Genomic DNA, 14414 nt, shown 5'->3' on the forward strand with positions numbered 1-14414 from the left:
TCACCAGAGTGGGCAGGGCCAAGCTGGGTCAGGGCTCTGTGCTCTGGGGCTGTTTCCTCATGGCAGGTGGGGGTGCCAGGGCAGGAAAGGAGCCACTGTAAGAGGTCCCATCTGAGCCAGGAAGCCCCAGTTAGGCAAGGACTCGGGCCATGAGGCATCCTCTCCTGACAGGAGCGTCCTTTGGCCAGAGAAGGGGATTGTGGTCCTGCTCTCAGGTGAGGCTAAGCTGGCCCTAGGAACACATCTCACTCTTCCTTTCTAGAAGCTCAGGCCCACCGAGGGCTGGGAAGCTAAGGTCAGGGAGGTGGACAGCAGAATCCAGGCTTCTGATTTAAGAGGGTGTCAGAAATACACCCCAGGATAGTCTGCCAGCATACAGACACAGGTGCTCCCCACCCTGTGCCCAGCCCATCCTTGCTAGGCCCACCATTCCCCAGGAGTGGTGTGTATGCCTTGGACCCAATCTTTATCTTCAGCTGGGGCCTCACCACAGCACAGTGTCCCACTGCCTACTGGTGATCTCATCCCAGTCCCCCGACACCTCAAACAAAGTCCATCCAAAACTGACCTGAGTGTCTACCCCTACCCCACCTGCTCCTCCTCTTCCAGTCACCCAAGCATGAAACAGGGGAGTGGGACTCCCTTTCCTCACCTCCCACATCCAATTCCTCACCAAGACCCGAGAGTCCTTCAAATACCCCTCAACTCCCTCTCCTCTCCATCCCCTTGTCACTGCTCTGATCTAGCCACCCCTGGTGACAGATCCTCGTGCCTCCAGTCTGGCCCCCTCCAACCCATTTCCCACATGGCAGCAAAGATATCTTTGGAAAATGCCAATCAGATCACTCCATTTCACCACTTTGATCTCGTCAGCAACTCTTTATAAACACAGTTTCCTTTTGAAAGCCTGCTGGGATCTGGCCCCTGCCCCCACTGTCTGGGCTAATCTCTCAGCACTGCCCTCAGCAATGGCTCTACTTGCCAACCCCCTACCATCTTTATAAGTGACATGTCCACTGCCTGCCATGCCCCTTCTCTGCCCAGTGAACTCCCACTCATCCTTCAAGGCTCAACTCCAGTGTATCCTCCTCTGGGAAGCCTTCTCACCCCCTACCCCAGACTGAGCTGGTAACTCCCTCCCCTCGGCTCTCCTAGAGCCTTCCCCAAAGCTTGTTTACCCATCTGAATCTGACCTGGCTGAGCTCCTTGAAGACACAGCCCTGCCTTATTTATTTTCAGTCCTTAGAGAGAGGCTCAGGGAATGTGAGAAGGTAGAGGGAGGGAGGGAGGAAGGGAGAAAAGAAGGCAGGCAGGAAGGAGACAGAAAAAGAAAGGCAGGAGAGAAAAAGGGAAGGAAGAAAAGGGTAAGTGAAGCAAAGATATTGAGGAGCAGTTCATTCATCCATCCATCTATCTATCCATCCATTCATTCATCTGGCAAATATCTACTGAGTTCCTGTCAGGCACCATTCTTGGCACTAAGGATTTAACAGTTAACAAGCGGAAGCTACCAGCAGCTGACCCTCAACATTTCCAGGTGACTTTGGTGCGTGCATATGTGAGTGTGTGTGTACACGTGGGTGCAAGCCCTCCGTCTGCAAAGGCCTGTTGCCAGGGCACCTGTCTTCCCTAGGGTCTGGTGCTTTTAGCATCTGGCTCCAGCTCCTATTGCAGCCCGAAATAAGGCTGTGACCCATGGCAAGGCAGGAATGATTCTCATCAGCTGAAGCCAGAGCTAGCTGCAGCTGAAGCCCCTGCTCGCTGCCTACTGACTACTGACCGCTGACTGCCTACAGGGACACCACGCAACTCTCAGCTTCCCGACAGAGGTGTTAATCTTGGGGGTCTAAGATTCCCTCCTGCCCACTGTGGTTCTACCCTCTCAGGTACCAGCATCCTAGGGGAGCTTGGGGAACTCGGGGGAGTGGGCAGAGAAGACAAGCCAATCCCCAGAGCTCCTTCTCCAGGAGAGGAAGGGCCCTGCAGTAGATCTAGGGAGTTTGGAACCCCATGAAAGCCTAGATCCTGGTTTGGGAGGAGAGGAACTCTAAGCTCTAGGTTACCCTGCATTAAATGGGAAGGGTGTGGCTAGGATTAAAGGTGGGGAATAGGTAATGGCTCTGCTCAGGACTTTGGGATTTTTACGCAGTAGAGGGAAGCAGCTTCTCTGTCTGTAAAATGAGAGACCCTTCCCAGCGTCTGTGAATTTCTGTAAAGGGTGTGTTTATCAAGAAACAGATCTGTAGGCTGGGCGTGGTGGCTCAAGCCTGTAATCCCAGCACTTTGGGAGGCCGAGACGGGCGGATCACAAGGTCAGGAGATCGAGACCATCCTGGCTAACACGGTGAAACCCCGTCTCTACTAAAAAAAATACAAAAAACTAGCCGGGCAAGGTGGCGGGCGCCTGTAGTCCCAGCTACTCGGGAGGCTGAGGCAGGAGAATGGCGTAAACCCGGGAGGCGGAGCTTGCAGTGAGCTGCGATCCGGCCACTGCACTCCAGCCTGGGCCACAGAGCGAGACTCTGTCTCAAAAAAAAAAAAAAAAAAAAAGAAACAGATCTGTGGACTGTAGAATCCTAAACGGTCATGATCGAGGAATTCTCAGTCATCCCATGACCCTCACCCCAAATGCATGCAGACACACTCATGTTTACATACAGTTTTAGGGGGTTTGTGAACACCCTAAAGCCCATTCATGTATCTCCGTGATTTAGCCTAGCCCCCTAATGTTACAGAAGGGGGAACTGAGGTGCAGAGCTGCAGAGCTACTTGTTTGCAGTTACAGAGAAAGTCAGGGACACCCACTAGACTCCAGTTGCACAATGAGTGCCCACAGACCGAGGGCCTCTTGTGGGTGTTGGGGATACAGATGAAGGCAGATTGTTTTCTAAAGGAAGGAGTATAGAAAAACCCGGAGGCAAAGGAGAAGGGTACCAGGCTGGGTGGTCAGTCAAGGAGCTCAAGGGCTCTGCCTCTTCTCCAGAGAGCAAGTTAAGGGCTCTGGACCTCATTTTATTTGCAGATATCCTCCAAGATTCCTTGAAAGTGCCATGAGATACAAATCGCGGGATGGAACAGGAGGGAGAGAAGGGGTGAGGGAGAAGAGAGCCATGAGATACAGATCGCGGGATGGAACAGGAGGGAGAGAAGGGGTGAGGGAGAAGAGAGCCATGAGATACAGATCGCGGGATGGAACAGGAGGGAGAGAAGGGGTGAGGGAGAAGACAGCCATGAGATACAGATCGCGGGATGGAACAGGAGGGAGAGAAGGGGTGAGGGAGAAGAGAGCACCACAGAAGTTAGTCCAGTAATGGGGAGATGGGGAAGATGGGGGATGGTTCTCTCTGCTTGGTTGGACTGTGCCTTCAAGCCTCAGGGCCAAGTGCCAGGGATGAGAGGGGCACACCAGCCTCACAGACCCCATTGTAGCCCCAGCCTAGCCCATGCTCCCCCTCCCCTAACTTAAACCTCCAACCTCTTTCAGTCTTGGAAAAGGACTCTCCTGGGTCAACAGATGACAGTAGTGCCCGAGACCTTTGCCTGCCCCACCCGGATGCCCCTGGCACCTACTCTCCCTCTGATCAGGATGCCTGAGCTGGAAAAGCCCCTAGAAACCACCCCTGAAGAGACAGTGCTTCCCTAGCAACAGGAAAATAGATTTGTGCAAACTTGAGCACCTCCCTCTCGTTCCCTGGGCCTCAGTCTCCTCTGCACGGAGACCCTGAAGGCCCTTCCAGCTCAGATATCCCTTGCTTGTGATTTTGGGCTGGTCTAAAGCTGTTCAGGACCGAGGCAGGGTGAACCAGGGACTGGAAGGAGGTCTGGGGAGAAATGGAGGCAGCCTGGTCCATTTATGGGGGTCTCTCCTCCACAGGATGATCCCCAAGGAGCAGAAGGGGCCAGTGATGGCTGCCATGGGGAACTTCACTGAACCAGGTAAGGTGATTCTAGCCTCATGCCTTCCTCAGACTCCATCTTTTCCTCGCTCCCAGGCTGCACTCACCCTGGCCTGCTGGCCCCAGGCCTGGGCAGACAGGTGTGAGCTCCAGGCCAGCCCTGAGGGAGTGCCTGTGGAATGTGCTGCCTCGCTGGGAAGCTTCCTGAAGCACCGGGAGGGGTCTTGCCCATCTGTCCACAGACCCAGGAGCTGAGGCTGAGTGTCCCAGGCTGGGCGTTGGCTCTAAAATGACCCTGGCCCTGGCTTTATCTAAGGCCTCACCTCAGCCCCAAATTAAGCTCTGAAGACTCCGGTCCCAGTTCCAGCTCTACCTGTGGCTGCAAGCTCTGCACATACTTGCCCTTGCTTATTGCTCCTTGGGGTTCACCGAGGCCTCTGGATGGCCCAGGATGGCTGAGCCCCATGGCTCAGACAGGGAAATGGAGAGAATGGAGTAGGGTGGGAATAGCAGGCTGCCCGTTTAGATACAAAACTTTTTACTTAAAAGCTGATTTATCCAATGAGTAAATCATTTTTATCATTTCATTTAAAAAGTTTAAATTCATTTTTATCAATTTTATAAGACCTCTTCAGGAACTCTTGATACAATTTTGGAATCTGTGTATTTGGTCTACTTTACAGGATTTCAGGTATTTAAAAAATTAATTTAGGGGCTGGACACAGAGGCTAATGCCTGTAATCCCAGCACTGTGGGAGGCTGAGGTGGAAGGATTGCTTGAGCCCAGGAGTTTGAGACCAGCCTGGGCAACATGGTGAGACTCCATCTCACACACACACAGAAAAATTAGCCAGGCATGGTGGCACATGCCTGTGGTCCCAGCTGCTTAGGAGGTTGACACAGGAGGATCGTTTGAGCCTAGGAGTTGGAGGCTATAGTGAGCTATGGTTGTGCCACTGCACTCCAGCCTGGGTGACAGAGTGAGACCCTGTCTCTAAAAAAAAAAAAAAAAAAATCAACTAAGTCAGAGCTCTCCAGCTTTATTGTGAATCATAATGATTTGAGGTTGGTTAGGCATACAGATGCCCAGCATCTACTCCTGAGGACTCTGACTCAGGGGACCTGAGGTAGGACTTGTGCATTTGCCTTCAGCGTGCTAAGGAGTCAATCATATTTCATGACTTTATATGTGGCATCCTTTTAACCTATTTTGTGTGTTCTTGCCTCCTCTTGTTGATGTCCAGTTTCTTCTCCCACCCTGATTTCGTAGCTAAAATATGCACATTCTATGTGTATTGACGCTCTAACTAGAAGGGTCAGGCAATGCATTCTCTTTTCTCTTGGGGAGTTAATTACAGACCTCCAAATATGGAGAGACATCATTGACGCAAGATTTGAAATATATAACTTGTTGATTATTGCTAAGGTACTGACTAAAGACAATTTTGAAACAAAAGAAAAGTACGAAGAAAAACTAAATCTTATAATCTCACCACCTGAAGACAGCCACTGTAAAGTAAAAGTTATAAAAATGTTTACCATCATTGCATGTTTACTAGGTGGCAGATACTTTGCTAAGAGAAAAGTATCCTTTACGCTTTGTGTCATTTCATCCCCAGCACAACTCTGTAAGTTAGATGTTATCCTCATTTTGGGAATGAGAATATTGAGGCTGGGAAGAGCAGGTGGTCACATCCGGTAGGTGGTAGAGCTGCAATCTGACTCCAGATCTCTTTGTCTCCAGAGCTATTTCCTTATTATATGGTCACAATGATAATACATCACTTTTTAAAAAAAATATCCATTTGCCATTGACTTGGCATACGTTAAAAAAATTTGTTTAATTCAGACAAAACAGACATGAACGGCTTTGAAAGTGAAAGTGCATCGTAATGGAACCGTCTGGAGATAACCACTGTTAACATATTTATGTAAATTCTTCTTCTGTTCATATATGAATGTCTTTATATAAACATGCATACACATGGGCTAAATACTATATGCTATGTTCTTCGGCTTTTTTTTTTTTCATTTAGCAGCATTCCATCCTAGTATGATTTATCTCACACCTTCCTTCCCCGTGCTTACCATCATTCCGCTGTTTGCACACGCCATGTGTATTTAAACATCCCCTGATGGTGGTCATGAGGGTTGTCTGGGGTGAGATCCTTCAGGGCAGAACCAGAGGAGCCTTGTGCAAGTGACTTATTGTGAGAGTGCTCTCGGGAGAGAAGGAAGAACGCAGCCTAGGGTGGGGTATTGCTGAGCGAGGATGTGGGCTCAGGGGCTGTCCAGGTTCAGTGTGAGCCTGTGGGGAGCTCTCGAGCATGAATTCCTCTGCAAAATTCATCCCACCTGAGGCAAGGGCGCTGTGGCAGCATCCATTCCACTGGCAGTTCTTTGTAGAAGGTGGCAGTTTGAACTATTAGCTGCTAATAAGGAGCATCTGGGCAGCATCCACCAGAAGACTGAGTCCCAGTTTTCACAATTTTAAACCCCACTGCAATAAACATTCTTATACATATATCTTTGGACATATTTATTCAACTTTTTCCCTGAGAATAAATTCCTAGAAATAGAATTACTCAGTCAAATAGGTTTTATCTTTTTTTATTTTTTATTAGAGACAAAATCTTGCTATATTGCCCAGCCTGGTCTCGAACTCCTGGGCCCAAGCAATCCACCCACCTTGGCCTCCGCAAGTGCTAGGATTATAGTTGTGAGCCACTGCAGCTGCTCTTTTTTTTTTCTTTTTTTTTTTTAATTGAGTTCGGCTGGGGGAGGTGGCTCACGCCTGTAATCCCAGCACTTTGGGAGATGGAGGCAAGCAGATCACCTGAGGCTGGGGCTTGAGACCAGCCTGACCAACGTGGAGAAACTCTATCTCTATTAAAAATACAAAATTAGCCAGGTGTGGTGGCACATGCCTGTAATCCCAGCTACTCAGGAGGCTGAGGCAGGAGAATCACTTGAACCTGGGAGGCGGAGGTTGCAGTGAGCCGAGATCGCGCCACTGCACTCCAGCCTGGGCAACAAGAACGAAACTCCATCTTAAAAAAACAAAAAAAAACAAAAAAATAGAACAATATTGAGCTCAGCTCATCTGTACAGTATTTGAGAATATGATGCTGAGGATGCTTTATTATGTATTTAGGTATAACTATTCTTTAATATTTTTAAGTAGGCAGTACACTTTCTCATTAAAAACAGTAACAACAAAACAGTGTAAACAATTTCTAACCCTCCTCCTTTATATGTCCCATGGTCACTGCTATGGTGACATGTCTCCTTGTAGATGTTTGCTATGGTGACATGTCTCCTTGGCATGTCTCCTTGCAGATTTTTCAATGCATGCAAAAACACATACTTATTTTTTAATATATAAATGGGGGCCGGGCGTGGTGGCTCACACCTGTAATCCCCACACTTTGGGAGGCCGAGGCAGGCAGATCACTTGAGGTCAGGAGTTTGGCACCAGCCTAGCCAACATGGTGAAACCCCATCTCTACTAAAAATACAAAAATTAGCCAGGCATGGTGGTTCATACCCGTAGTCCCAGTTACTTGGGAGTTTGAGGCAGGAGAATCACCAGAACCCAGGAGGCAGAGGTTGCAGTGAGCCGAGATTGCACCACTGCACTCCAGCCTAGGCAACAGAGCAAGACTCTGTCTCAAAATATATATATATATGTATATGTATATATATACACACACACACATATACAATATTTATATACTATATAATACAAATGGGACCTTAAAATACCTATTCTTCTGAATCTTACTTTCCCTGCAATTGGAGGGGAATTAATTTCATTTATACTGGATTTCTTTTTTTATTTTTTTTTAGACAGAGTCTTGCTCTGTCGCCCAGACTGGAGCACAGTGACATGATCTCAGCTCATTGCAACCTTTACCTCCAGCTTCAAGCGATTCTTGTGCCTCAGCCTCCCAAGTAGCTGAATTACAGGCACACGCCACCATGCCCAGCTAATTTTCCTATTTTTCGTAGAGATGGGGTTTTGCCATGTTGGCCAGGTTGGTCTCGAACTCCTGACCTCAAGTGATCCACCCGCCTCCGCCTCCCAAAGTGCTGGGATTACAGGTGTGAGCCACTGCGCCCAGCCTATAAGTGGGTTTCTTTCTGTTCTTAGCACATAGAAAGTGCCCTTTATGTCTTTGTTGAAAGAATGAAAAAAAAAAAAAAATCAGTGTCCTTTTTAGACAGCTATTCAGGATTCCATTGACTGGCATGAATCACAGCACCCGAGTGACCCCAGTGCTGCCCGGTAGCCATGTCCATCTCCCTAGTTCATTCACTCTCTCATGCTACTCTCTTAATGACTTTGGCGCCACCTCTCCTCAAACCTTCAATACCTCCTTGCACAACTTCATTATCAGCTAAAGACCTTGTTTCTTATTCCACTGAGAAAAATAGAGTAACCAGAAGAGAACATCTGCAAGCATCCTCTGCCACATCTGTCTACTTGCTTGCATCTACGCCCGTGTTTATGGTTTTCCTTTCTGATATGGTGGATGAACTTTCCTCGCACCTGCCTGGTGCCAACTCCTCTGGCTGGGCTCTGGAAACGCAGCTCTCCTGTCACTCCTGCTCAAGGACATTCCTGCAGCAATTCTCCCCTCTCTCTACTGCATTGTTCAAATGTTCCAATCAGTTAACGCACATGCTGTTATTCTCCCTCTTTACAAACAAACAAACAAACAAACCCCTCTTGATCCCACAGCTGTCTGTAGCCAAGATCCTTTAAAGCCCAACTCTTCCAAGCAGTTGCCTATATTTTTCTTACCAATCCTCTCTTTCTCTCTTTTTGACATTTTATTAGTCAATTTCCAAACACACATACAAGTAGGGAGTACATGGTCCCTCCTTCATTCCTAAATTTCAAAGCTAATGCCAAAAAGCATGTTATTTCACCCAGCAAATACTTCAGAATACATCAAAATAGTAAAAGGATGTTTCCTTACATGTCACAAAGATATTAGCACACTGAACAAAATTAGCACTAATGATTTAATACCATTTAATAAGCGGTCTGTATTCAACCTTCTTCAGTTTTCTGGTTTGTTTTCATCAGCATCCAAACAAGGGCCACAGTTTTTATTTGGTTGCTATGGCCTCTAAATCTCTAATCTGAAGCAAGCCCTCTGCCCCTTTTTTTCCATGCCACTCACTTGTTTGAAAAACCAGGCCCGTTGTCCTGTAGAATGTCCTGCGTCCTGGATTTGGCTTATCGTTTCCTCATGGTGTGGTTAAACTTGTTCCTCTGTCCATTTTCTCTTGAACCCTCTCCAGTTAGGCTTTCACACCCAAACACTCCATAGAAACTGCTTTGGTGAAAATTACCAATGACCTTGTGTTACTAAATATAATAGTCGATTTTCAGCTCTCATCTTCCTTGACACATCAGCAGCATTTGGCTCTGTTAGTCTCTCTATCATACCTGAAATGCTTTCATCATTTATTTCCAGGGTGCCATCCTCTTTAGCTTCATCCTGTGTTGTGGGCTGCTCCTACCCAGGCTCCTGGCTTAGTTCATCCTCACCGCCTCACTGTAAATGCTGGAGGCCCCAGGCTCTGTCTCTGGTCCTCTTTACCTATTCTCATTTCTTTGTGATCTCATCCAGCCTCCCAGCTTAAAGTACCATTTATGGAGCTGGAATATGAACATATGTGTATCCGATTTTAGAGATGGACCAGGCAGGCCATGCTGCCCACACAGGGCTCTCACCTGCCAAGGTCCTCACCATCCTCTCCCCTCTGTCCTGCAAAAGGCTTCCTTTGTTGGCCAAATGTGAAAGTTTGCATTTGGCTAGTGGGAAAAGCACAAACTGCTAAGAACAGTCATCACCCTGAAAATCCTCTAAATAGCTATAAAGAGTAGTTCCAACTATGAGAAAAGAAATAAATGTAATGTTCTTTATTGAAAAACAACAACAAATACCAGTAAATACCAGTAAAAGCTCATGATGCTCAAAATTTCACCTTCAGGTCAGTTTTCTCCAGATTCACACATCTATCTCCCTCCTCAGCACCACCACTTAGATGCCTACAAGTCTCCTCAAATTTAATATGCCCAGTTTTGGAGATAATTAGCAGAGTGTGGATATGGACTAGATATTAGGTAAAACAAAAATTTGTTCACTCGGAAAGCTGGAGATCTTTAAGTGATAAAAACAAGTTACAGGCTGGGTGCGGTGGCTCACACCTGTAATCCCAGCACTTAGGGAGGCCGAGGCGGGCAGATCACGAGGTCAGGAGTTTGAGACCAGCCTGGTCAACATGGTGAAACCCCATCTCTACTAAAAATACAAAAGTTAGCCAGGAGTGGTGGTGTGTGCCTGTAATCCAGCTACTTCAGGAGGCTAAGGCAGGAGAACTGCTTGAACCCGGGAGGCAGAGGTTGCAGTGAGTCGAGATTGTGCCATTGCACTCTAGCCTGGGCAACAGAGTGAGACTCCATCATAAAAAACAAAACAAAAAAAAGTTACAAAACATGTATGCTATGATTTTGTTTTGGTTAAAACCTCGTACGAATATAGTCATTGAAAAAGATATGACAGGACATACACCAAGGTGTTAATAGTGGCAGTCTCTGGGCGATAGATAATGGTATTTTTCTCTTTTTTGTCTGATATCTGTATTTTCCAACTTTCCTCAGGGCCCATATAGTCTTTTCATTGTTGTTGTTGTTGTTGTTGATGGAGAATCACTCTGTTACCCAGGCTGGAGTGCAGCAACGCAATCTCAGCTCACTGCAACCTCCATCTCCTGGGTTCAAGTGATTCTCCTGCCTCAGCCTCTGGGGTGGCTGGGATTACAGGCACGTGCCACCCATGCCCAGCTAATTTTTCTACTTTTAGTAGAGGTGGGTTTTCGCCATGTTGGCCAGGCTGGTCTTGAATCCTTGACCTCAGGTGATGCACCTGCCTTGGCTTCCCAAAGTGCTGGGATTACAGGCATGAGCCACCGCGCCTGGCCCATATATGCTTTTTTATAATAATAAAAGGTTATTTTAAAGTTAAAAGAACACATGTCTAAAACTGAACTACTGATCTTTCCCAGAACTTTCTCCTCCCTTTGCCTTCCCCATCTCAGTGAGCTGCTGCTCTATCCTTCTAGTGGCTCAGGCCAGAAGCCCTGTGGTCATCCTCAACCCCTCTCTCGATTATTGACCATACCCATGGCTCACCTTTAAAACATAGCTAGAATCTGACCATTTCTCACTACCTCCACCATTATGGGCAAAGACCTGCGCGGGGAATTCATGCAATAAATACAAATGGCCAAAGAACTTCTGAAACAGTGCTAAACTTCACTGAGCAACAAACACATGCAAATTAAACTCTAAGGTGTCATTTTTTGCCCATCAGGTGGGCAAAGATTCCAAAGAATCATGACACCTGGTGTCAGCAAGCTTGGGGAGAAACGGGCATTCTTACACACAGCATGCCATACTGAGGAGGTGGCTTGAGAGGTGGGGTCCGGAGTGTATGGGGGATACACTCTGGCCTTTCCTGGCAGTCCCTACGCTGGACCTGGGCAAGAAGCTGAGCGTGCCCCAGGACCTGATGATGGAGGAGCTGTCACTACGCAACAACAGAGGGTCCCTCCTCTTCCAGAAAAGGCAGCGCCGTGTGCAGAAGTTCACTTTCGAGTTAGCAGCCAGCCAGCGGGCGGTGAGTAAGCCACCATTGTGCTCATGGGGAAACTGAGGACGACAGAGAGCCAGTGGTTAGCCTAAAGCGAAACGGTAAGCCAGGCTGAAGACTGTGATGTTCCCATCAGATTAAGCTCCTGCCTTTCTGTGTGATCCTTGAAAAGTGTTATTTTTCTAGGTATCTCACCCTGGCTACAGAACAAAGTGAACGAAGTAGATTGGGGGGTTGAGGATAAGCCGTTGAATGAAGGGACTCTGGCTCCTACAAAAAAAAAGAAAAAAAAAATGCGAAGACAGGCATGCATTCCAGGCTAAATTTGCAGCAGGAAGGATCTAGTTTAGACTTGGGCCTGATCTAAGATGGAAAATGTAGAATGCCTTTTTTTCTTCTTCCCACTGGAGGAAGGAAAGGCCATGGAATAACCTGCTGGTGGAGAAGAAAGGCAAGAATGGTTCTTCCCTCGGCTTCAGAAAGGCAGCAGACAGTTCCAGATACTTCTAAGGAAGCCAGGGCTATTCCATCCATCCTCCACTTAATTTCTGGGCCAGACAGGAGGCAACTGAGAGGGAGTGATGTGGCAGAAAAATAAAGATGGCAAAACACCCGCCCTTGCTATGTGCCTAAGTCAGTGCCAGCTAAGCACTTGGCAGGTATCTCATTTAATGCTCATAGATTCTTCTGAGGAAGAGACCTTCATCACCATCATCCTCATTCTATAGAGAAGGACATTGAGGCTCAGGGAAATTAAGTATCTTGCCCAGACTCAGCATTACAATAGCAATTAACACATATCGAGTATTTCTAGGTCCCAGGCACTGGGTTTAGCGCTGTAAACTAGTAACTCATCCCTGTTCCCCGATGATGGGCGTTAGGATTCTTGCCTTCCCCCCGCCTTTTTTTTTTTTTTTTTTTGGTGGAGGAGGGAAAACCCTGGTCCCCTGCCCCGCTGAGCCTGCAGGCGGTTTATTCTACCCCCTCGCTCCCAGATGCTGGCCGGAAGCGCCAAGAGGAAGGTGACTGGAACAGTGGAGTCGGGGACGGTGAGCGTGGAGGGGAGCTCCCTGGAAGGGAAGCTGGGGGAAGGGGAAGGCGGCTGGGGGCGGGAGGTCGTCGGTGGCCTCTGAGAGCCCGCCCCTGTGCCCAGGTTGCCAATGCCAATGGCCCCGAGGGGCAGAACTACCGCTCGGAGCTCCACATCTTCCGGGCCTCACCCGGGGCCTCACTCGGGGGTCCCGAGGGCGCCCACTCTGCAGCCGCCGCAGCTGGGTGCGTCCCCAACCCCAGCGCCCTGGCGCCAGGTGAGTGGCCTTCTCGGGTCCCGGGACCAGGGCTTGGGGGACTGAAGCATGGGTGTGCTTCCCATGGGGCAGGAAGAGCACCCAGAAAGCTAGTCCGCCCCCTTCCCCAACACACACGCCGCCGCGCCCCAGGTCACACAGCGAGTCAGCCAAGGCCAAGACTGCAACCCGCGCCGCGAACTCGTGGCTTCCTCACTGCAGTCCTCCGAGTTTCCTGGGACGGGAAGGGGTCTCCTGTGCTGGAGCAACTGTGGCATCCTATTCCCCCACTCCTGTCCCCTTACTCGGATCTTCCCTCCTCCAACCGCGTCCGCGGAATGGGGGTGGGGCGACGTGGGGGTGGGGGCTGAGGGTGGAAGAACCGAGGCGCCCCCTTCCCCTCCGCCCCTAGGCTATGCGGAGCCGCTGAAGGGCGTCCCGCCAGAGAAGTTCAACCACACCGCCATCCCCAAGGGCTACCGCTGCCCCTGGCAGGAGTTCGTCAGCTACCGGGACTACCAGAGCCATGGTCGAAGTCACACCCCCAGCCTCAACGACTACCGAAATTTCAACAAGTAAGGCGGGGCGGGCAGCCCGGGGACAGACCGGGAGGGGTGGGAAGCCAGTCACAGCCACAGCGGGGGCCTGCGTTTCCTGAGCACTTTCTGCAGGCCAGGCTCTGTCCCCAGCGCTTTCTACTCTTTGACTGAGCTCTGGCTGGAACAGCGCCTCCGCACCTAGTAGGTGCTCAGTAAACGTGGGAGAAATGAAGAGTGAAGGTGCCGCACATCTTGGATCCTCTCCAGGACATGGTGGGCGGGTGCTATGAGTTTTCCTGTTGTGCAGATAAAGAGGCTGCGGCTCAGGAATATGAACAACCCGGCCAAAGTCACAAAACAGGGAAGCACCGGCAGGGCTGGGGTTCTGGTCTGGGTTTGTCTGACTCCAGAGACCAGTGCCTTGTTCCCCATGGCTGCTGTGTGCTACCTCTTTGATGAATATCTAGGTTTGTGTTCTTCTCTGAGGAGTCCCCAGATTTCAGCAGTTTGAGGCCAGCTCAGCTTTTCCTTTCACCAATGGCCTAGAAGAGGCCAACAAGGTAGCTCTGAGGATGCCGCGAAGTGGAGAGTGGCAGTGAAACATTGGACGCCAGAGTGAGGGCCACACAGCAGTGGCCTGTATTGGTTTAGAGCATGGGGCCTCCACGTGGACTTAAATGCAGACCCTAGGCCTGCCTGTGTGACCCTGGGCGAGTGACTTAACCTCTCTGAGCCTCCATTGCCCCACCTGTAAAATGAGGGGTTTATAGGTCCTACTTCATAAGGTTGCTGTGGGGATGACATGAGAAGCCATAGGTAAAGTTTCTGGCAAGTAAGAAACTTTCAACAAACAATAACTATTATTATTATTATTATTATCATTATCATTATTATTTGAGATGGAGTCTTGCACTGTTGGCTGGGCTGGAGTGCAATGGCACAATCTCGGCTCACTGCAACCTCCTCCTCCTGGGTTCAAGGGATTCTCCTGCCTCAGCCTCGGCTTTTTTTTTTTTTTTTTTT

General features: G+C 49.0%; 1 protein-coding gene across 2 annotated transcripts in view; it reads left to right on the plus strand.

Moving 5' to 3' along the window:
- Positions 1 to 1294: 1294 nt before the first annotated feature.
- The window catches only part of MYOZ3 (myozenin 3), a 19330-nt gene continuing 6210 nt past the window's right edge, over positions 1295 to 14414 (plus strand). The window contains exons 1-6 of one of the 2 annotated variants that reach the window (XM_011931597.1): positions 1295 to 1886; positions 3875 to 3936; positions 11439 to 11593; positions 12562 to 12615; positions 12720 to 12873; positions 13265 to 13427. In XM_011931597.1, coding sequence (XP_011786987.1) covers positions 3876 to 3936; positions 11439 to 11593; positions 12562 to 12615; positions 12720 to 12873; positions 13265 to 13427 — 587 coding nt within the window. In that variant the 5' untranslated portion in view covers positions 1295 to 1886; position 3875. The remainder of the gene's footprint in view (positions 1887 to 3874; positions 3937 to 11438; positions 11594 to 12561; positions 12616 to 12719; positions 12874 to 13264; positions 13428 to 14414) is intronic. The other variant, XM_011931598.1, reaches the window with a different exon arrangement.

Source organism: Colobus angolensis, unplaced genomic scaffold (assembly GCF_000951035.1).
Source record: "Colobus angolensis palliatus isolate OR3802 unplaced genomic scaffold, Cang.pa_1.0 Scaffold90, whole genome shotgun sequence".
Taxonomy (NCBI): Eukaryota; Metazoa; Chordata; class Mammalia; order Primates; family Cercopithecidae; genus Colobus; species Colobus angolensis.